Here is a 24,762-nt window from a genome sequence, read left to right as displayed (position 1 = left end):
GTCCGGCCATCCTGATTTAGGTTTTCCGTGATTTCCCTAAATCACTCCAGGCAAATGCCGGGATGGTTCCTCTGAAAGGGCACGGCCGACTTCCTTCCCGATCCTTCCCTAATCCGATGAGACCGATGACCACGCTGTCTGGTCTCCTTCCCCAAACCAACCAACCAACCAACCAATCAGAACAAATGTAGATAATGTACATAACTCATTCATTATTTTGTGTAGAGAAAATTTATGTTAAAGTGACACATTCCAAATCATTATGAAATGTTGTATTTATGACCTATGGAACAAGGATTAAGGTACGTTTGTATGCACACAGTATAACATTACATTGCAACATTCTACTTCATTAGAGGTAAGTTGACATTGTGATCATAAAATTTCAGACACCAAGTTAGAAAAAGCAGGCCAATTAGTGGGTAAGAAAGTAGGAAAACTGCACTAATCATGTAAGTACCTACTCAGCAATTCCGAGAAGTTATTTTCTGAAAAGGTATTACTGCTAAATTTCACAGAGTACACAAGTGTACCTCACCATCATTGATTTACAGTCATATTTGTTATCCATAATACTTGTAAGCTACCAAAAACTAAAAAAGATTTACCTTTCATCATACAAATAAACAATAAAATTAGAGGGAGATGAATGTGTAAATGAAAATACTTCTGTCAAAATTTTTAAGAAGAAAAAATATAATTTACAGTTGATGATATAACGCAAATTTTGTGTAAGACTACGAGTATTCGAAAATATGCAATATATTACAATAAACACAAGCCCTGACACAGCCAATGATAGATGACTGCAAAAGTACACAAAAATACTAGAAAACATAATTTCAAACAGGTCCTATTTGGCACTCATGGTTATACGAGGAGCATTCAACAAGAAATGCAAGACATTTTTTTCTGAAAGCAGGTTGGTTTTATTCAGGATTCCAATACACCATATTATTCCTGACTCTTTTGGCTACAAAACCCTATTTCTCAATATAATCTTCATTCAATGCAATGACCTTATGCCACCTTACTGGTTTGGCTTGTATGCCTGCACGGTACAACAATATTGGTCAATGTCAGAGTCAATATCTTGCTGCATCATCATCCACGTACTGGTGCCCGCAAAGTGCATCCTCCATTGAGCTAAACAGATGGAAGTCAGAAAATGCAAGATCAGGGTTGTAGGGTGGATGAGGAAAAACAGTACAACGAAGTTCTGTGAGCTCCTCTCAGGATGCACAGAGTTGTGTGAGGTCTTACATTGTAATGGAGAAGGAGAAGTTCATTTGCATTTTTATGGCAACAAATATGCTGAAGTCATTTCTCCAGTTTCCTGAGGGTAGCACAATACACTTCAGAGTTGATTGTTGCACCACGAGGGAGAACATCAAACAGAATAACCCCTTCAGAGTCCCAGAGCACTGTCACCATGACTTTAACAATCAAGGGTGTGACTTTGAACATTTTCTTCAGAGGAGACACAGTGTGGCACCAGTCGATGGATTACCATTTTGTTTCTGATTTAAAGTGATGAACTCTCATTGTTTGACAAAAAACTATCATGATCGGCCTTGTAATGCACAAGTAATTCCACACAGACAGTCCTTTGTTGCTCTTTATGGTCTTCTGTTAGGAGTCAAAGAACCAAATAGATACACCCCTTTGACTACCCCAACTGGTGGACGTGTACGTCAGCACTACCAATAGAGATGTCCAACTGAACAGTGAGGTGTCTGTTTGTGATCTGTCAGTCACCTCAAATGATAGTGTCCACATGTTCCAGCATTACAAGAGCCACAGCTGTGTGCAGCTGGCCGACATATAGGAAATCAGACAGTTTTGCATGACCTCTATGTGAGTATGACAGATGCCTCACCCAATGACTCACAATGCTTTTGTTCACTGCTAGGTCTCCATAGACATTTTGCAAGCACCAGTGAATATCTGTGATGCTCTGGTTTTCTGCCAAAAGAAAGTCAATGATGGTTCTCTGCTTGGAATTCACCTCGCCTCTGTTACAGACACCATTTTGAAAGCTACATATAGTGCCACCACCTATTGGAACTTCATGGGGGCTGAAGCAGAAATATTCCCCAATGTCTTACAACAATTCTCCATTTTTTCAACAGAAATTGAACACTGCTCATATGTAAAGGAAAAATCAGATGTCAGCTAACATATGTAACCAAATGAATGGATTTTTTACATAGCTGATGTAAAAAAGATGAACTCTAGTGTGTCAGTTAATCCCACCCAAAATAGAGAAAATTGTGGAGGATGAAAAGAGCATGTCTTATACTTGAGGCCATCCCACACATCATGGGATGAAGTCAACATCTGGTATTGGGACGTTCAGTTGAACTCAATTTTGTATTTCTATTTAATTGTATGGTGTGATGTCACATTTGCAGTCGCCCTTCATGCAGAAACTTTTTGCTGCTTTTGAAGATCTAAAGTCCAAAATTTGATTGCAAGACTACAAGTCACTAGAATTAGTGATATAGCAACAAAGTTTGGTCAATTGATGTACTTTGAAATAACTTACCAGGCAGTGGAGTCCCTGAGAACTGACATTCAAATGTTACTGTTTCCATTTCCTTAGCCCTGTTGTCCCTAATTTCCTGTACAAATGTTGGTGCACTCTGGGTAGCTGTGCAACAAAAACAGTACTTCAGAAAGTTACCATTTGTGAATATTATCTATTCATATCCAAAATACTGAAACACAAGTCTTGGATGTCATATGAAAAATAATAAACAATAACTATACAAAAATACTGAAAGATACGACTGACATTGGAAAAAGTTACGTTAGATTAGTAATTTTAACATTTATTACATACCTATGACTAGAGGTGATATTATTGTTGGGTTTATTTGAACTTCTGCAAGAATTTTCCTGCTAGCAGTGCTCTAAAGCAACAACAAAAAAAACCATGCTATTAATGAGTTATTCACATAATAATGAAACAAACTACTATGTTTGCTATCACTCTAAAAATGATCATAGTTATTTCTTCACTCAAACATGCATATACAGACTGAACACACAAAGAAAAAAATCAGACGAGGAAGTAAAGGTGTAATAGGGATATCATAGTATTAAAACATGATCCAAATTTATAGTACGGTATTACCTAATGAAAGCTTCTTTAAAATACAATATGCTTATTGTTACTTATCAACAAAAACCAAAAACAAGTAATGAACTAAATGTAAGCTGCATTATGGAAATAAATAGTTACTAATAATGCCACACAAAACACTTGGACACATATACAGGGGGTGGACAAAATATGGAAACACGCAAAACACAAAACATTACCATGCCTAACACAGTGCAGGAAAACTGTCAGCATCCAAAACAGATTCCAGGCATCTCTCAATGAATAAATACAGGTCCTGTATGATATTCAAGAGACTCTTATACCATTCTTCCAGCAAAATAGTGGCCACTTCAGGTAGCGATGGTTGAAGTGAGCAGTGATTACGCACCATTTTCTCCAAAGTAGACCACAAGGGCTCAATAACATTGAAATTTGGTGACCGTGTTGGTCAGAGGAAATGTGACAATTCACCCTTGTGCTCACAAAATCAGTCTAGATGATGTGAGCTGTGTGAACAGGGGGCCAGTCTTCTTGGAACACAGCATCACCATTATGTAACAAATAATGTACCATGGGATGGAACTGATCAGCCAAAGACACATAATCCTTTGGGACATTGCAACCTTGTAGAGTACCTACAGGGCCCATGGAATACCACAATACAGCTGCCAGGATCATCACTGAATCCCTCCCATGTTTCACTTTTGGGACATAGGCCAGAAGTTGGAAACAATGTGCAACAAGACTCATCCAACCAACTGACTTCCTTCCACTGCTCCGTAGCCCACGTTTTATGGCTTCAGCACCACATTTTCACATGGTGGAAATTTGTATCAGTGATGAGTGGTTTTGGAATTCCAGGTCAGCCTACAATTATTCCTGCTTGTAGAGTGCCTTTCATGTTGTTTTGGTGCTGACAGGGTTTGTGGGTGGAACAGTCAGTTCTAAAATGACTTTTGGAGCTGTCATCCTTTTACGTATCATCACAATACTCTTCAATGAGCATTTGTCATGATCACTCAACACACATTTTCATCCGTATTGTGACTTAGCGGATGATGTTCTCCCACATTACTCATATGCAGCATAAATCTCCTATACGGTGCCTCTCGAAACATCAAACACTTTGGTTACCTTAGTTATGGAAGTACCTACTGTAAAAACACCAACCATTTGCCTATGTTTAGTTCACTTAGCTCTGACATAACATACTAACTACCACAAAGAACACTGTTCTGATCGCAACTAACACATGCAACATATTGAGGACATTGCACAGGTGCTGTTTACGGTCAAATACAACAGCACACCCTGTAGGTTTGGCTAGCATCTGCATTTACATTCAGAGACACATATCTCACTGTGTTTCAACATTTTTGTCCGACCTCTGTATATTGCCTGCACATTCAATGGAAACAAAGTGAATAGGTGGTAAATTAAGAAGTGCAAACTATATGATTTTTACAGTGATTCCTTTATAATTTTTCAAAAATGATGACACACTATAACATGTTTGAATAGAGCCCAGTCTACATTTGAGTTCCCTCATTGCATTCATTTAAATTACTACAAAACATGGAAAAAAGAAAATTAAAATACATCATAGTTCACTGAAAGAAAAACCACAAGTATTTACCTGCCACGATTTTGGCAGAGCCATGCTCATTGTCATCACTGTCAGAGAAAGCAGAGGCAAGCCCACGGCATTCCTCTGTCTCTCCACAGCACCTACTTTCAAGCAACAGAAATTCTTGCAATTCCTCCTGGCTGTCTGCTGTATGCAACTGCAGGAAAGTAGATGGATCTACTTCACGGGGTTCAAGTGGGAATAATGGCGAGGAATTGAGATTGGCGTGTGTACCAGCACGTGATAAACTATGACATTCCCTAACGACACTGTTACTCGGAGTAGGAAACAGTGCCTCACAAGATGCCGACAGGTTACGCGACGCCCTTTTCAGTTCAGTTTCATTGTTCCTATCGGGCACATGTTGTAGTGCTGCTGCTGCCACCACCACAACCTCTTTCTCTTGTCGTTCAGTCAGGTGTAGTGGTGGCGATGCGAGCAGCGCTGCTCCTGCTCCGCCACCTGCACTCAACGCTTCTATAGCTGCCGAGATAGAATGTCGGTGAGAACTCAGGTAGTCGGATATGACTAAATGAGCAAAGCCAGGTGGATTAGGGGAATGGGATGCTGCAGCAGAACACTCCATAGCATTTGTGAGGCTTGGCATGCAAGTCGGTACAACAGCATCATGCACAGGCAAAGTGGCCGAACGGCCATTACCCATCAGTTTCTCCTTTAGTTGTTCCATCTGTGTCACCCATTCAGGTTTTCGATATTCCTTTGTACCTAGAATACCTGTTTAAACAGAAACAGGTAATTATTCAGAAATTATTTTCAATGCAGCTATGATACTATGGATAACGAGTAGAACAACACATGTTAAGACACTATGAAGGAAAAGTTGTACACATCTAAATTTAGAGGATTTTTTTCAGAAGTTACTTTCTTATGCTAGGATAGGCAGAATGACATATAACAGTATGAGAAATACTATTTACTTATGAATAATACAATGATATTCACAACACATTATAATTACTGCAAAGTTCTTTAGTAAATAAACACAAGTAAGCATTGATATTGTACAAATTGATTGCTGTATTATAAGTGACATGAAAAATGGCTTGTGATGAGAGTAGGTGAAATGTGTTATTGTGGATGGAAATGTACTGTTGTTGGTGGTGAAAACTTAGAGAAGGATTGTGGTTGATAGGGAGATGATACGCCTGCAGATGTTACACATAGCATCTTCTCCACATCACAATCACAAGTTTGCTGGAAAAAGAAGTAAGAAATAAATATGCATTTGTATTATATTTACATTTCAATTGATTTAAATTGAAAAAAAAAAAAAAAACACATTCAGAGATCCAATGTTGATTGGTATGACACAACCCTTAAGAACGTGGGTTTCTATAAGTTGACAGTTATTAGTTTTATTTAATAACAAAACAAAATATATGAAATTAGACCCATGTCTATTTGATTCTCTCTTTTCAGAACTTCATTTGTCTATCTTTCATACTGATGGAGAGAGAAAATATTTTATAAATTCTTCTGGTTTCAGAACAGATGAAACTTTAAATAAAAAGTACTATTTTCATCTGTAAAGAGAACAAAACAACATATATAATCCAAAATGAAGCAGACATTTACCTTCAACAACAAGTTCAGTAACTGTTGTGTCAATGCCAAAATCATTCTGAGCTTCGCATAGAATCTCACCCGCATCGTCAGGGAAAACTTCTGGTATAGTGAGGACCGAAGTACCTTCCTCAAAATCTTCAACATCAAAATCCTTCGAAGGGGTAAGTTCTATTCCTTGCTTGTACCATCTAATCTTTGGTCTTGGTATTCCCTCTGCTTTGACCTCCAGTCTAAAAAATACAACATTGAGAATGAAAAAGATATTGGTGGGCATACACAGAGAAGAAACACTGAACTATACTAGGTACGTTGTCATTTGAAACCCTAAATCTGCTGACTTATAAGATTATTTATTTATTATTATTACTTAATAGTAAGAGATTGCAACACAGTTAAACACACAGAAACATACAACTACTTACTATCAAGAGAAGGATAGGAAAACAGGAGCAGTAAGGGGCACAATTCCAAAAGCAAAAGCATGAATAACAAACAGAAATAAGTCTCAAGTGGCAGGAAAAGAAGACTGCTCAATGACAGACAACTACATGATTATCTAGCATTGTCTGGTTACTTGTTTGTCCCAATTATACATTAGATAGTAAAGTAAATGTCTATTGCATAAAAATAAATTTGGATTATTTACATGGTTTTGAAATTATAAATACTGTATAAAATTATAAGGTATAATCTTTTACAGATTCAGTGCATTATTAATTTACCACAAAGAACATTATCTTACTCTGCAGGTATGAGGATCCACAATGACTGGGTTAGCCTGACCTTGAGGAAACAAAGTTTCCCATGGGAGAAGTATGACAATCTCAAATTCACTCCACAGTACTTTGTAGACTGTTTTATATATACTAAATAGAGTTGAAATTTTGCCAGAATTATGCTTACATGTCACTCCATTGCCTCCCCTACCTAGATTCCTAGGAGTCATGACATACAGAATAGAACAATGTGGAAGCTCAGTAAATATGAAGAAAGAACTTATACAGAAAGGAACTGCTCACATAATGGCCAATGAGAAACATAGAACAAACCGCAGGCCAAAAATTCATATTGCTAATACAAAAAAATATTACTACACATGAAGAAGAACATTGGTCAGTGCAAAAAAATGAAGAGTTTCACTGTTGGAAATTACAAACAATTCAATAGAGAAGAAGTCATTACGAGAAACACATCTATACAGCTGCCTCTCAAACAATGTCAGTCAAATAAAAAAAACATTAATGCCTTTAAGCACACGGTCAGTTAAATACAGGATAAAAATCCATTTTAGTCCTAAAATGAATTATGATAAACAATATACAAGTATGTAAATTTAAAATACACAGGAATTAGTCATAAGCTGCAAAGAAGAACTTAATACACTGTGAAACTTCATCTATTCATTGTGCTGTAATCTGTTCTACATATACACTAAATTGTAGAACACACTATGCAAATTTCTTTACATAATCAAGATATCACAATCTATATATAATGATACAGTACGTAACCTATTGAAATACATCAAAAGCTGAGTATATAAATAAATAAAAGTACTAATGGTGTCCTATTCTTACAGTATTTCTCTCCTTCACAAAGTAAATCAGTTGTGTGCCAATTTGACTGAATTTGCTCCAAATGGTTCAGATATTTGCTTAAAATGTAACCCATTCTTCATTCCATCACCACCCCTTGGGGGCTAATGGCATCAGGACTGCCATGAATTTGCCTAGAGTCCCAAAACCTATTGCTTTGACACTAACAGAGTTCATTTATGGTTATTTTTAAATGTTAGTCAACAGTACATATTTACAGACAGTAAGTACAAATGTACCATGGTTGGTTCAACTGTTCTATATGTTTCATTATTATTCTTATATGTCATCATTTTCCCACCCTGAAAAATAGGTGTGCCAGGGCTGTCTTATCTATGTGGTAATTGCATTCTGGTACCAATCAGCAGAATTATGATGTTACTGAAAACATAATTTCTAGACACTTGGATTCAAAATGATTTCAAATGACACACATATGGTACCAGCAATAAAAATCAGTGTAACATAAAATAAAAGTTACAGTTTATGATAACTTCTACATAAAACAAGATACTGTTCTGTTTGAATTGCTTATTTTCCCTAATTCTGTAACATTCTCCATTTTGGAATTATATTCTAGGCCAACACAACACTTAGCTCTGTCATTTTCTTGCCCAGAGAAGGACCGTAAGAACAATGTATCAGACTTTGCAAAAAAAAATTCTTCCACTTTAAAAAATATTCGATCCCAGCATTTATATTCAAGAATTTTTTAAATAAGGAGTGCCTAGGCTATCACAAGGGGAGGAAAGGAGTGTGTGTGTGTGTGTGTGTGTGTGTGTGTGTGTGTGTGTGTGTGTGTGTGTGTGTGTGTGTGGGAGGGGGGGGAAGTGGGTTTATTCATTACAGAATCTTCTTACACATGTAGAAATAAATATCTACGATTCTGCTAACAGGTTTAGGCAGTTCTAGGATAACGTGGCCGAGCAGTCACTGAATAACTTATGTTTATTTGATTGTAACACCAATCATGGACCCATTTCTTTTGACAGAGCTTTCTTTTTCTCCTGACCTAACCCTTAAGAAGACGAGAACACTTCCTGAACAAAAAGGAGATCCAAATATTTTCTGAACAATGCTGAAACAGAGCCTTCAATCATTTTCTGTTGGTTTTGCCATGCTCACTACCGTTGGTTGCAGACTCAACATGTGTAGACTATTTGCTTTTACATAACAGATCACTGGCTGGCCTCTAAGGAAGTTAGTTTTGTTATACATAGCTGAGTTTGTTTCAGCAGCACCAAACCCTTTGCACAAATTCTTTAACATCTGAAAGGTAAGACACATTATCATAAAACATTAATACAAACACTTTTAGCCCATAGTCCACAGAATGCCAGACATTGTCAAAATTGTACAAAATCTATAATTTTTCTAGGTTTCTGGAAAAAAATTATTGTTTGAACTGTTTATTACATTTTTCTCATTGCTTCCCACTTTTTTCAAAAGGATAATTTATTTTTTTCTTTTATGCAGCCATCCATACAAGTCAGTGAGCACTACAAAGAGTCCTGGGATATCTCTCATAGCCTTTTGAAATGATTACAAAAAGTGCTCTATTACTTCGTTACTCTTTTGTAAGGCCAGTAAGTGGGTTTAAAATAATAATTTCAACAAATAATATCTGTTTTATTACATAGTATGTCATCTGAGTAGAATAACAGTATAAGAAGACTCTTAGTGATGGTACTGATAGAAGTAGGTGTGTCAAATGGAATTGAATGTCGGTAATTGATACTGACTTCTTTCCAGTCACTACTACCTTCAGACAGCAGACGCCACCTTGTTCAAAGGGTCTGACATGTCAATAAAAGATTCCAAAATCAGTTACACATAACAATTTAGCAGCTTTTAATTTGGCACATCATTTCTGCTATTACAAAATAATTTTTTCACAGTTCACTTTAGCAGTACTCAAAAATCAGTTAAAATAGTTCATACCATTTGATTTCTATCTATTCCAGTAGACAAATCAGCTAACATGTCAAGAGTCTTATTAAGAGCATGCACATTAATATGTGCACAGCAAGTATCCCACATGTTAAAAAGCATGTAGAATGTAGGGCCTAACTTACAGTCCATAATGTGATTTACTGATGCACACTATGCTACATGGAATTTGATTACCCCAAAATTTGGCCAAAGCCTTCTAGTCAACTTGGCAACGGTATAGCAAAGAAAGCAATAGTGCAAGTTGCCATGGCACAAAAGAGTGGCATTTTCCAGTGCCTTATTTTGTTGCCCAGTACAGTAATGCACTCAAAACCAAGGAAAGAAGCATGATTCACAAAAAATGTGCACTCCATAATCAAGTGCCATGTTACATCCTTTCTCAGCATTTTTTTAACAGAGGAGCTGGTATTCTTCTCACCACAAACTGAAACTCTGTTAACTAAACCCACCTTTCTTGCATTCAAACTTAAAAGAAAAAAGTCTAATAAGCATGTGGTGTCGGGCCACTTAGAGCAGTGTTAGTCACAACCATAGCTATTAATTCTATGAAATATGATATGTTTTCAGAATCTTCAATATAATTTAGTTCTTCTAGTGGCATCACAAACACAAACACACACACACACAGCTACTACTATCTGCTGAGACTGCAGTTGGTCAGATGTTCATGGTAAGAGACCAACAGTAGCTGTGTGTGTGTGTGTGTGTGTGTGTGTCACACCACAAGAAGGACTAATTTATTGAAGACTCACAAACCATATTATATTTCAGAGAATTTATAGCTATGGCTGAGTCTAAGACTGCTCTAAGTGGCGTTAAACATCAAATGTTTAGTAGACTTTAAAAAAAAAAAGTTTGAATGCAAGAAAGACTAGTTTAGTTTGTACTGAGAAGTATACCAACTTCTCTGTTACAAAATGCTTCTAAAGGGTGCATCAAGGCACTTGATTATGGAATGCAGTATTTACAGAAAATCTGAAAGGCTGGTGTTACCAAGTTGTGGGAAGAGTCAAAGGACATGAAAGGTAGGCACAGAATGAGAAGAGAGTGGGAGAGCATTGTAGCCTACCCACTGCACAGTGAACAAGCATGAAACAAAATCAAGGAGAAATTTAGAAAGAGGGCTAAAGCTCAGGCACATGTAACAAAAGCTTTAAGGTTTGACAATGACACTATAATGCTGTCAACAATGGCAAAGGAATTACAGTTAGTGTTAGGAAAAATATGAACATGGACAAAAGTAAAATAAGGGTAGAATTTAATCAGACTACACAAAAAGCGAATCAGATTAGGAAACGAGGCACTATAAGTGACAGAAATGTTTTGCTATTTGGGTAGCAAAACAGCTGGCAATAGCAAAATAGAGAGGATATAAAATGAAGAACTGCAATAGCAAGAAAAGATTAGAGATAACAGGAAGTTACTGAACTGCAATGCATACAGTTTCTATAACAGAACTCTCATAAAAGTTAAATTTTATTACCACACTGGAATCAAATAATTACTGAAGTTATCCATTTTAAATTTTCAGGAATGAGGAGAAGTGGAAAGGTTGTTTGTTTTCTTTGTGTCCAATCTATTATGTTGTAGGCATCATATTTTAATGGCAACACTAAGAATTCATAAAAAGTATATCTATAGTATCAGTTCAAATAGACCAAGTAAAACACTGTACAGGTGCCTCAACACCGAATCATGAGAGTTATGATTAATAATATGAACTCATTCAAAAGGAGTTGCAACATTCACAGAGTCAACACTATACAGAAAAATGATTCCCACTAGGATAAAATTTCCTTAGCTTTTAGAGAGAAAAATATGGATAACTCAGCACTTTTTATGTATTTCCTACTGATCTGAAAACTAGATCTTAAAATCTATGTTGAAAGACTTTCTATTGGCACATTTCTTTTACTCTGTATAGGTGTTCCTCAAAGTAGTTTAGACACTTTTGCTGTGTTGTATTACTTGTTTGCATCTATAAGTGAAAATCTCTCACTTTCGTGTCTCTTTAAAAAAAAATTATCAGCAGTCCCTGAATTTGTTTGTATCTACTAGTGCCAATCCCTCACTTTTGTGTGTCTTTAAAAAAAATTATCAGTAGTACATGAATGTGTAGGTACTCAGTCAGCACTTGTCAGCATGCATTGTGATGATGAAAGATAGAAGCTTTGATGTGGGAGGCAATTAATAGGTACATGGGCTGTTAGGAATGTCAGTCACAAATGGAGACATTATGGAACACATACAAAACACAAACTAACTAGGAGTCAGAAATATCAAATGAGATTCAAACGCAACAACCAGGAAATGAATAAATGAATAACAATTTATCAGGGAGAATTCTTTCTCGTTTCTGTGTATGGCTGTATTTTGTCTCCATTTTTTATTTCCCATTCCCACTTCCTCTGTCCAGTCATAAAATGAAAATTTCCCCCTTGTCTTTCTAAGATAGAGATTTATAGTTAATTTCATAAGCTGTGGGGATATATTTAACACATTGTTGACAAGAAATTGGTACAGTCAGTGTAGAGAAATTTGTTCTAAACATTCTTCTCAGCAGGATGAATATGATTACTTTGGTGAAAGGAAAATAACAGAGTATAGTGATATGCTGAAAGTATAAGACAGTAGAACAAAGCCAACCTTATAAGTTCACCATCACGTGAGGTCACAGTTTCTGGCAAGTAAGTAACAAACCGAGGTGCTTTTCCCACTTCCCCATGTTGCAATTCTGTCATTTCAGAAACTTCAGAGATTGTCTCCTACAAAAAAAATAGAAAAAGGAAACAAAATGTTAAAAATGTTACAAAGTATACTTCAATCTCAAAAACATAATAACAACTACTTTGAACTGAAAACCACAACAGAATGTTTTAGACCCACTGTGTTCAATTTAGAATACATGATCACTGTTTGCTGTGTGAAATGCCACATGGCAACATCAACCACTTGTGTTATTACTTCAAGTAATTAATAAGCTTCTCTTTTAACAAAAATTTTTTCAGGTTAATCAGCATGATACATGAGAATGAAAATTGGGGTGTTGAGATAGGTGAATGTTGCCTGTAAATATCTTTAAATGTGCCCATGAAATTAATGCATTTCTCTGTAACTATTTTAATAATAATTTTACTGCACAATTTTTCAAAATTTTTATTTCCTTTTAATTTACATTTCATTTCACAACATTGCATTTGCATGGTTCATGTACTATGGGAAAAATGTAAAAAGCTTCTATGAACATTCCATCCTGCTACATAAGTGTATTTAAGTAAGCTGTGCTAAGGAGACACTGTATTGCAGCTTCCTTGAAAACAAATTTCAGCTCACAATACTGGCATAAATTTTGGTGTTAAGACTTTCAGTTCATATTTAAAGAGTTACACTATGAATTTTCCTGATCACAAAAGACTTCTATCAACATGACATAAAACAATTGTCACTACAAATTACCATATTTAATCAGCATTGGCATTTATTTGTAATCTGGATCATAAATTGATCTCCAATATATTACCTTTTCTACTAAAAGATCTTCTTCTGAACCACTCTGTCCTGTAACAAGAGATACTCCAGTTGTTGCAATCTCAGAGTCAGGTACGTATTCATAAGCTGTAACAACATAGATTCAGTTATTTTAAAAGTACAATGTCATAGTCAAATGTGGTTTACATTAGATATACATTATATCAATGTTTAATTGTGTATTAAAAGTGCGTCATTCTCAAATATTGTAATTCCATTGCATCATCTTATTACAATTAGTTATACCATGACACACAATCATTGCTGAGTAAGGTAACCTCCAAACAACAACTTAAATTCTAAAAGCCTTAGGTGAACGTTACAAATTATTGCTAACTGACATACTTAGAATGAAACTGAATTATTACATAATTGTTAAGTGTTAACAAGTGCCTGACCTTCAACAACAAGTGATGCAGCACAAACAGCTTCTCCTGCTTTGTTGATAGCCTGGCAAGTGTACTGTCCAGCATCCTCTGGAAAAACCTCTGAAATTGCTAATTTACATACACCTTCTGAGTCTTGGTACATTGTAACACCCTTAGATTCTTTCAAAGGTAGTCCTTTGTGATACCAAATAACTTTTGGAATTGGTTTTCCAACAATCTGGAATAATATAGAACAGTGATTCTATTAGAAAAACAACATTACAATAGATAGCGTTAGCTTGTCATTATACTACAGTAATGTTTTAAGGAATTTAATGCTCATTCTATTTTAAGTTATTCAGTTCACTCACAGAATGGAAGCCAAATAAAAAACGGTACATATGCCTATAACTGGACAAATGGTAACATACAGAAATATGAAAAAGTTAAAAAATACCGAGATTCAGCAACTACAGGAGTTCTCATTCAACTGAAAATTTAAGAATGTAGACATAAGGCTTTAAATATTGGTGCAGCAAGATATGTGTGAACTGCAACACGCAGCCCAAAAGGCACATATGCAAGTCACGAGTCACAATTGGAAAATAAAACAAATCTGTGGCAAAAATTCTGGACAAGTTAATGGATAGCTTTTCACAAGAAGAGCAGTAAGTGAGGACATGAAACCAGCATGAGGAAACAATATTTTGTGGAGAGTGGAGAGAGGAAGATGAGTAGAAAAATACATGTCAAGTGGTACGATGAAAATGAAGATTGAAAGAAATGATATGGAGTAAAACCAGCAAAACAAAGGACAGTGCAAATTTTTCAATGTGCTCTATTTGTATGTCAAAATGAGAGGAAACGACAGATCACAAGAAGTAAAATGGATCTGTACAAGCTAGATTAGAGAATGTAAAAATCCAGTTTGGCTTGGAAAAGAACCTCTCATGTGTGCAAGAAGTTATTTATCTATGTGATTTAGGTTTTTAGTTCAAATAAATATTTAATTTAATTTCATTTACAGTTAGCTAATTTCATTCTTTCAGCCATTATTAAACATCATATCATGATGCACACAGTGGTATATACAATAAGTATATAGGTATTGGCACAATATTCATACACTGGTGTCCAAAATTAAAGCAACAAACCGTGATTTCCCTGCCTTGTGTCTGATTCACCATATAACCGAAAAACTGTCAACAGATATTTCCATACAATCATGTTCTGTACGAAATATCGCATTCCAGTCAACAGACAACCACATCAAGGGTGACAACGGGATACCTATCATATAGTGTAGTGTTTGCCGGGTAGCCACACATCCACAATCACTAAAGACACAGATACAGATGGTGCAGTGTGGTACAGAGAAGACACCTAACAGACTCTCTGCAGTGGAGGGCCATAGGAAGAATGGAGGAAGGACAATCGCAAATGGATGTGACCTGATGGCTCAATGTGAATTGTTCTGTTGTTTCTCAGATTTGGTGACAGTTTATAGAGGCTAAAACTGTATCCCAAAGACCAGGGCAGGACTGCCCACGTGTGACATCAGAAAGGGAGGAACGTTATTTGGCTGTAAGGGCACAACGGTACTGCCTTAGTACTGCACGGCAACTGGGATCTGAACTCGCAGCATCCACTGGACATTCTGTACCGAGGCAAATGGAATACAGAAGGCTTTGGCACAGTGGCCTTTATTGTCAGAAACCTGCTGCAGGTGTATCTCTGACATGTCTTCACTGTAGAGAACGTGTAGAGTGGACTTGTCAACATGCCACCTGGATGGTCAAGCAGTGGGCAATGTTTTTTCACGGATGAGTCCCAATTTAGTCTGTACAGTGATTATTGATGGATTCACATCTGGAAGGAACATGGAACACGATGTCAGAAGCCCAACACTGTGGAAAGAGACTGATATCAAAGAGCATCCCTAATGGTGTGGGTAGGGATTATGTTGACCACTCAACAACATCTTCATGAAATTGTACAGGTGAATCGGCAAGGTTTAACTGCCGTCAGGTATTGTTATGAGATCTTGGGACCCCTAGCGCTGTTGTTGTGGTGTCCTGTGGGGCCCAGACATAGTACTGATGGGCAATAATGCTCGACCTCACAGAGCACGGTGATTGATGTTTTCTTGGAAAAAGAAGATACTGCACACATGGGGTAGCCTGCTCCGTTCCCAATTTGATCCCATAGAGCATGTCGGGATGCACTACAGAGATGGATTGGATCATGTAAGCATCAACCAACCACTCTCCAAGATTTACAAGTGGCTCTGCAGGGAGAATGAGTGTTATTGCCTGAAAATGAGATTGATGACATCATTCACAGCATGCCCTGTCATTGTCAGGCCTATATTGCTGCCAGAGGTTGTCACACCCCACACTGAGAACATTAACCAGTTGTCAAAATGTGTGTGTGTGTGTGTGTGTGTGTGTGTGTGTGTGTGTGTGTGTGTGTGCGCGCGCGCGCGCGCGTGTGCACGCGTTTGTGTGTGTGCATATATATGTGTATATGTCTGCTTTACTTTCTTTGTAAAGTTAAATTAGAACAAGAAAAGTGCAATCCATAAGAAAAGTTTGTCATGGTAGCAGCATATACAATGTATTAAAACAGGTCAGCAAATCCTTTCAACTAAAAACACATTTGTTGTGGTCAATATCTTAAAATCATGGAGTTGCACATTGTTGTGTTCTACCATAACACATCAAGGAAACAATAAATGCCTCACAAGTTCTATAATAGGAAAACACTTTTAAACTGCACAGAATGGTGAGTTAAGATGGACTCATAAGTTGGGTACTGAAATCAAAATTGGACAATGAAATGAAACTAATAGTCATAAATTCACAAGTAAGAAAGAAAGATAATTTAATGTGCCAGCAATAGTGTTATGTTGTAGAATATACACTGAAACAAACTGCTCATATCACTACACAAACCCTTGAAAATTTCCTTCATGCCAATATGATCTATGTTGATGAAGGAGTGACTTAACTATGGAAGAGGATATTTCATAAGTTGGGTGGGTAGGTGATTACTACTTTGTGGGAAGTAGGAAGGATTTTGGGAAGGATATTACCCATTTCAGAGGATGGTGAAAGGTAGTAAAAGCCATGATACATTATGTGATTTACTTATATGGTTTTCTTATGAAACATATAAAATGAAATTAACTCCACTGTAATATCACAATTGTTACAAACCAATTAAACTATACGAAAATGCAAAATAACAGTGAGCCATACAAATTGCTTACTCCACAGTAACATCTAATATTAATAGTCAGTCTCTTCCCTAAGCTCAAATGTGAATGTTCAACACAGGATCACATTTTTTTTCTTTTTAATTACATTTGTTTAATTTGACAAAGCAGAAATGGCAGAACTGCATCACATCCTATTATATTTTATGAATGTAATCGCTCAAACACATAAGAGAGTGCCAGCTGTTCTTTTAAAACTTTAAATAAGAAAAGTGAACATTAATTATGTTTTAAGATATCAGTACACACTGGAAGAGAAAGAAAGATTACAGTAAATATTGTCCAAGCTATGGTATAACATACCTTGCAAGTGAGTTGCACTGGTTCTCCATCCATGACTCGTAATGGCACTAACTTCTGTTCAAAATGTGGAGCCTCTAACTCTATAGTATCTTCCCATTTCTCATCAGGTATGACAGATAGTGTTGCTGTGCAAGTCACTGATCCAACAACATTCTCTGCACGACATGTATAACTACCTGTCTGTTGTTCATTAACATCTTGCAAAACTAGTAATGACTTATTTGCTTCTGTCACAATCCGTGTTTCTGTTGTTGACTATGAAAAAATAAGATATTTACAATGATCAGAAAGTTTACAATTATATGGGCATGATTAGAATAATCATAATCTGGAAAACCATAGCACTGAATTAGTGACCAAAAAGATTTCTATTCCATCTCTGCCAGGATTTCAGTGGGTACAAAACAAAATGCTTTAACTTTGTACATTCTGCAAGGCTTTCATTACAGCATTTTTGAAATTCTTACTTTAGTGAATTGATTTAGTAATAACATAACAAGGTAAAAAATTGCCCATATAGTTATACAGCAAATGATTAATTCCATTTAAAATTTTATTTTAAGTTTACATTTAGTGTTCTGAGGTAAAATAATAAATGCTAACGATAAAGCATATCACATAAACTTTTAAACAAAAATAAAATGGCAGCAACACAAATTTGGCAGTTTGTATTTCATCTATTACTGTTAGACACCAACAATGAACAAAGTCAGTCACTTGTCTTTAAACAAAAATAAATTAGTTTTACCTTCACTGGAGTAGACAGATGGAACCATTGGAATGAACATGTAGGGTATGACTTTACAATAGTCTCCAAAATAACAACTTCTCCAACAGTTACAATCTTTGGCTGTAGAGGCTTAATGAAAGATGGTGGCCTTGCTTCAGTCATTTCAGGCTGTTCTTCTAAAATTACAATAATAACAACAGATATTGAAACAGTCTAGCAGTTGCTTTTTGTTTCAAAAAACAAAAGCAAAGTATCAATCTTTTACAGTTTTTCCCAGCGTGACTATCATAAGATACCAAAGTATTTGAGTACACAGGGCTTTATAATCAATAATTCAACAATTACCCATTTGACTATGACTGCTTCCATGCCCAAAGTATGTAGTGATATATCATAATTCTAAGCACAAGGCTAATATTTACCTCTGATAGTGACAGAACAAGATGTTTTGGCCTCTCCAACTGGATTTATAGCACGAACTTCATACATTCCAGTACTGGTTTTGTTTATCTTTTCTATACGTAAAACAGTATGTTTTGTCTCTTTCACAATATCAATTCCCTCTGAAGCCACCACCTCCTTTCCATTGCGAAACCACTTTGCTTCTGGTACAGGTTCTCCTTCAAATGCTGCCATCAGCTCCACAGGCTCATCTTTTACTGCAGCAATGGCTTGTAAGGGACGTGTTATATATGGTGCCCTCATAAACTGTGGCTGTCTTGCTTCTATTGGTTTACCTGCCAAAAAGACAATTTATTTTAGGAACTATGTCTGTAAGAAGGTAGCCAACAAATTTGACAACTAATTTTAGGCTATGTCATAAACCAACCAACTAACCAAAATTTATTCATATTTCTATAATAAATATAAGGAATAATCTTTTTTGTAAACTGAAAAAATAGTTATGCAAAAAAGTCTGAATATTATAAATAAAAGAGTGAGGCAAGCAATTAATTGTTAGGCAACAGTTGTGTAATACATGATGGCTTGTGTTGTTTTTTATTGCATCTGTTAAACAAATAATTTTCTTAAGTATTGCCACAAGTGGCATTAATGTTTCAATTCATCCTGCATTTTCAAATATATTCTTAGATGTAGTGTGCTAACATTGGTGTCCTAGGCATCATAAAGGTACCAAACCAGTAGGTTTCCAGCAATGTGAAAAACTGAAATCTTTTGTTTCAGTTGTTGCTCATGTGGTTTTCAGTTCAAATACCGCTTAGCTTCAGTTCTCCATACTAATATATCCTGTGCAAGCCTTTTCTCTCTGCATAACCACTGCAACTTACATCTGTTTGAACCTGCTTACTGTATTCAAACATTTGACTCAAAATTCAATTTTTACCAGTATAGAATGTTATTTTATCACTATCAATGAAAAATGTTCAATAATTGTGCTTGTGAAACTTTGCCTTGAAAGTGAAGGAAGGTGAAAACTACAGCAATAAAGTAAAATAAAATACCAGTTACTAGCAAAAGTGCAACACAGTTGTAAAGAATTAAGATATAAGACATAAGGAAGCTATGGCAAAATAAAAATAGAGATACAAAATAAGATAAACAAAGGGATGTAAATAGACATTACCCCAGAGGAATTAAAGGGTATGGATGTAGATGGTGAAAGTGTAATGAGTAATAAACACTGCATACAAGGTGTAGGTAAACACGAGTGTTTGTGGGACTTGAAAGAAAAGTTGATAGATGGAAAATGAAAAATACAGGGAAAGTTAGAAAAGATGAAGTTCAGTCAAATTATAATACAAAGAGTGCACCAAAAACATCTTACCAAAGACACAAACTGAAATAGTCTCACATTAATATGGGAGAAACCACAAACTCATTCAGCAACTCATAGAGGAGAATTCTCACATCGTATGACATATTGTCCAACTGTATAACACATATTGTCGACTCCACCTAAATCAATCCATTGTTGCCAAAGAGCTGTGATAGCCACGTCAGCATACTCTATTAATGAACAAGCAAGCTCTCCCCTTGATGACGAAACTGCAGAATGTAACATTAAATAGTGAAATTATCTTGTTTTACTATGTTACTATTGATGCAGGAATCAATTAATGTTGAACACCATCTTGAGAATTAACAATAATGATAACACAGAAACATTCTTAGTATTGCCCATACTTCATTTCTAAGAATGAAACAATGTGAAAGGGAGACATTAAATGAGAAGGGAAAGGGAGTGGACACAGTTATAGCCTAAGCCCCATGTTATTCAGATCCACACAATGAGTAAGCAGTAAAGGATACTAAAGAAAATTTTGGCAAGGGATTTGAATATCAAATGGAGGAAATAAAAAAGTTAAGACATGTCAAGACATTATCATTCTGTTAGAGATAGCAAGGGACTTGGAAGATTCGTTGAACACAATGAATATTATCTTGGAAATAAGTTATAGGATGAGGGTCAATAAAACTGAAACAAAGATAATGAAATGCAACTTAATTGAGTCAGATGATGCTAAGGGAATTAGATTAAAAAGAAGGAAGGTTATGGTTTAACATTCTGTTGACAACAAGACAATTAGAAATGTCACAGATTGTAATACTGGGTAAGGACGAAGAAGGATATCACCTGTATTCATATCAAAGGAACGATTCTGACATTTACCTTGAGGAATTAAGAGAAACCACAGAAAACTTAAATTTGGGTAGATGAATAGGATTTAAACTGATGTACACCTGATGTGGATTAAGAAATGAGACAAATAAAGCAGTAGACAAGTTTTGCTGCTTGGGCAGCAAAATAACTGCTAACTACACAATTAAAGAGGATATAAAAGGCTTGAAAGGTGTTACTGAAAAAGAAAAATATGTTAACACGAAACATAAATTTAAGTGTTAGGAAATATTTTCACAAAGTACTTGTTTAGAGTATAGCAACATGGCAAAGTAAAATGTGTATGATAAGCAGCACAGACAAGAACAGAAGTTTTTGAAATGTTGTACTACAGAATAATGCTGAAGATTAGATTGTTAGGTTGAGTAACTGGTTTACTACAGTAGAGGAACTGAACTGAATTGGGAAGAAAAGAGTTCTATGGTTCAGTCTTACTAAAAGAAGGAAAAGGTTGATAGGAAACAAACTGAGGCATTACAAAATAGTTGATTTGGTAACTGAGGGAGGTGTAGGAGTAAATATCGTAGAGTGAGACAAAGGCTTGAAAACAACAATCAGGTTCAAATGGAGGTAGACTGCAATAACTATACAGACATGAAAAGACTTACACAATATAGACTAATGTCCACAGCTGCACCAAACCAGTCTTTGGACTGATAAGATAATCACATATTTTGAGACAAAAGACCAGTGTAACCAACTTCAGAGAGATCAAGCACAACCTACACATGGGATTATATATTAGCAGTAGAATCAAAATTGGTTTTTAATATGCACAAAAATGATTATTAGTTATTAGGTACCAAAAATGGAGAGCAATTTTTGTTTTCTCTTACCAAGTACAAGATTTGCTCGGCATTCTGCTCGGCCAAATTTGTTAATGGCTTGTACACTGTACACTGCTTCATCATGTTCCGTTGGTTCACTGATAATCAAACTCGCAGTTCCAGATTCAGGATTGTAGTACATTTCCTGGCCAGGTCCAGAGAACACTTTCTGACCATCACGTAACCAAACTACTTCAGGTGTAGGCTCACCAACAACAACACATTTCAGCTCAGCAGGACGTCCAGGAGCAGCTGACAGTGGTTTCAGTTGCTCAGTAAAATGAGGAGCCCTGCCCATTTCTGGTTTCTCTGCAGATGTAAAATAATATTATAATCCCAGTTTTATGAAAGATTTATTTAGTCTTATAGCAGCCCACACTAAAGTAATATAAAAATGTGTTATACAGCAGTTCATTCATATTTCAAATCTAGGAGCTGTAAGAAGCAAACAATGGAAACTCCAGCCTGGAATGTTAACAATATTAGGAATAGGAAAAGGATAGATTGCTACTCACTGTAAAGATGACAAGTTGCAGATTGGCACAATGAAAGAGACAGTTACTCATTCATCTTTTGGCTAAAGTCTTTTTCAGGAAAGGAAACACACACATTCACACAAGCGAGCACACCTCACACACACACACACACACACACACACACACACACACACACACACACATATGACCACTGTCTCCACCAGCTGCGACTGGTATCAAGGTGGTCATGTGTGCATGATGTGTGCTTGCTTATGTGAATGTGTACGTGGTTTTTTTCTGAAGAAGGCTTTGAATGAAAGCTAAATGTGTAACAGTCTCTTCATTGTAACTGTCTGCAACTCAACGTGGCTTCTTTGTAGTGAGTAATAAATCTATCCTTTTCCTAATATTGTTGAAGTTGTAAGAAGATAATTTAGAGCTAAGATATAAAGCGTGTCACTCGTACTACGTTGAAAAAAATAAATAAATAAATAAATAAATAAAATAAAAAAAAATTTAAAAAAATTATATATAATCGTGACAGTTACCAGAAATTCACTTTTTGCTTCTCTGGCATGACTATATTCAAAAACCACATATACTGATCCTCTTTCAGTGCCTTCACAGTCATGCTCACACATGCTGGTCATATGGGTCCATAAATTTTCTTGTTACGGGTTAAGCTTTTTTTTATATATATGTTTATGATTTGAAAGCCAACACTTTTAAATTATTTTAAAATGTTTATCATTTGATAGCAAATACTTTTCAATTGTACCTACCTTGACTGTGTAAAACTAGCATGCAAAAAACTAACTGACATTAGTAATCAGTCACTGTGATTTACAAGCTGTACTATGCATCTAATTTTTTTTAATAATTTCATGATGCCCACAACAGCTAATTATTGTGTCCAGCTGAATACATTTGATACTTCTTTCACTATAAAATATGTATAATGAGAAATATTTTATGATCAGACAGCTAAAAAAATGCATCCAAGTAACTGAAAAAGGCCTAAACCCGAAATTGTGCAATTGCATGAAAAATAAAAATTAACAATTGCTGGCATCACGGTGACATTAAAAGAAACTCAAAGCTAGTGTGGATCCAGGATCAAGGAAAATCATCGATATTAACTTTCTTCATCAGGTAGTTGCGATGTACATTTGAGATACTGCATCTGTATTATCATCCAGATGAGTGATATAACGATCATTATTGCAGGACACACTGTTATATATTAAAAGACTTCCTCAGATGCACCTTCTACTCATTTCAAACTTCAACTTTTATAGTTCTTCTGGGCAAAGATTACACTTACTCATGCAGTAGGGTGTTAATAAATTATGAGTGGAGAACCATGTAAGCATTAGAATGTGTGATACTCAGTCTATTAATGATACATAAATAAAGTTCTGTGACTTCTACTGATACTTGTACAAATTTCAAAATTTCTTGAGAGTAAATAAAAAATATCATAACAGTTTAAATGAAAACATAATAAATAAAGCTCACAAAATCTTGGATTAATGTTTCACAGATTATTTTGCTGTGTCAGATCTGTATGTAAATTCAAGGTTCAGTGACTTCCTCTGTTGTGAGTGACAGGAGACAAAAGCTTGAGTTTATATATAAATTTGATGCAGCAAGAAATCCATGAACAGAGGTTATAGTCATCGCAAGTCATAAAATATGCAGAAACTAATATATCAGAATCTGCTTGAAACAGATAATTTGAACCAATAAGTATTTCAACTTTTTGTCAATTCAAGGTAAACACGTGAAGTTGATAAATATGCTCCACACGACCATGCAAAACAAAAACTGCAGATATACATGAATGTGTAAATGGTGTTATGTACCAACATCTAATACAAACATTTTCCCAACAGAGTCTTGCCATAATAAAGGAGTTCGGAGTAAATTCTGAACAAATCTTCAAATTTTTCCCACAAAAGTCCATTATAAGTGTACACAATTTGTACACTGATGAGTTACAAAGCAGTGTTGAATGTTACTCAATAATGAAATTCATGCAATTACAGTAACTAATTTTTGCCCTTTCACACACAACTTAAAAGAGCTAAGTAAAAAAAAAGCAAACTTACTGTTGGCCATTGCATACAGTTGAGCTAGGATACATTTCTAATTGATAATAGTAAAAATTAGGACTTCAACTGCTAGCTCCCTGTGCAAAGCAAAGCTAAGGGGCTACTGAATAAATATTCTGGCATTATGCCTGAGGGTTCACCAAAGAGTAGCCAAGAGTCTCACACAAGTTCCTAAAGCATCTGAGTGTGCCAAGATTTCACAGAAATTTCATGCTATTTATATAAATGAAGCCGACAATAAACACAAAGTCGAAAATAAAAAAAAAAATAAAAAACAATCTTTACAGCCAACAAACGTAAATAACATGCAAATTAAAATGTTTCAAACTCTAAAATATGAATGTATATCCATATCTGTATCATCTGGCACTGATAATACATGATATGCACCTTACATTATTCAACACTTTCCAAAGTCACATGCAATTCACAATAACAATAATTTTTTCCTACAATATGAGATCTAATGGTCAAAAAAGTTCAAACAGCATGCCACCTGGAGGAAGAAGCAGCAATAAGATCAAAAACTAAGAAAAAAAAATCCACAACTCCTTTCCAAATTTTGCCTCCACAAAACATATGCAGTAGTTAGGGGACAGAGCATGCTAATTTACATGTGTGCACATA

General features: G+C 35.6%; 1 protein-coding gene across 1 annotated transcript in view; it reads right to left on the bottom strand.

Moving 5' to 3' along the window:
- Window positions 1-24,762, bottom strand: part of LOC124795577 (titin) — a 529,084-nt gene that overhangs the window by 217,391 nt on the left and 286,931 nt on the right. Inside the window, exons 76-87 of the mRNA XM_047259648.1 lie at window positions 21,555-21,854; window positions 18,500-18,814; window positions 18,096-18,253; window positions 17,348-17,602; window positions 13,798-14,005; window positions 13,392-13,486; window positions 12,518-12,636; window positions 6,333-6,553; window positions 5,002-5,471; window positions 4,746-4,913; window positions 2,846-2,915; window positions 2,549-2,653 (exon numbers count right to left, since the gene is read on the bottom strand). Of these exons, the coding sequence (XP_047115604.1) occupies window positions 2,549-2,653; window positions 2,846-2,915; window positions 4,746-4,913; window positions 5,002-5,471; window positions 6,333-6,553; window positions 12,518-12,636; window positions 13,392-13,486; window positions 13,798-14,005; window positions 17,348-17,602; window positions 18,096-18,253; window positions 18,500-18,814; window positions 21,555-21,854 (2,484 nt within the window). The remainder of the gene's footprint in view (window positions 1-2,548; window positions 2,654-2,845; window positions 2,916-4,745; window positions 4,914-5,001; window positions 5,472-6,332; window positions 6,554-12,517; window positions 12,637-13,391; window positions 13,487-13,797; window positions 14,006-17,347; window positions 17,603-18,095; window positions 18,254-18,499; window positions 18,815-21,554; window positions 21,855-24,762) is intronic.

Source organism: Schistocerca piceifrons, chromosome 4 (assembly GCF_021461385.2).
Source record: "Schistocerca piceifrons isolate TAMUIC-IGC-003096 chromosome 4, iqSchPice1.1, whole genome shotgun sequence".
Lineage (NCBI taxonomy): Eukaryota > Metazoa > Arthropoda > Insecta > Orthoptera > Acrididae > Schistocerca > Schistocerca piceifrons.
Note: the sequence above shows the minus strand (reverse complement) of the source record. Positions and strands in the feature narration are given on the sequence as shown.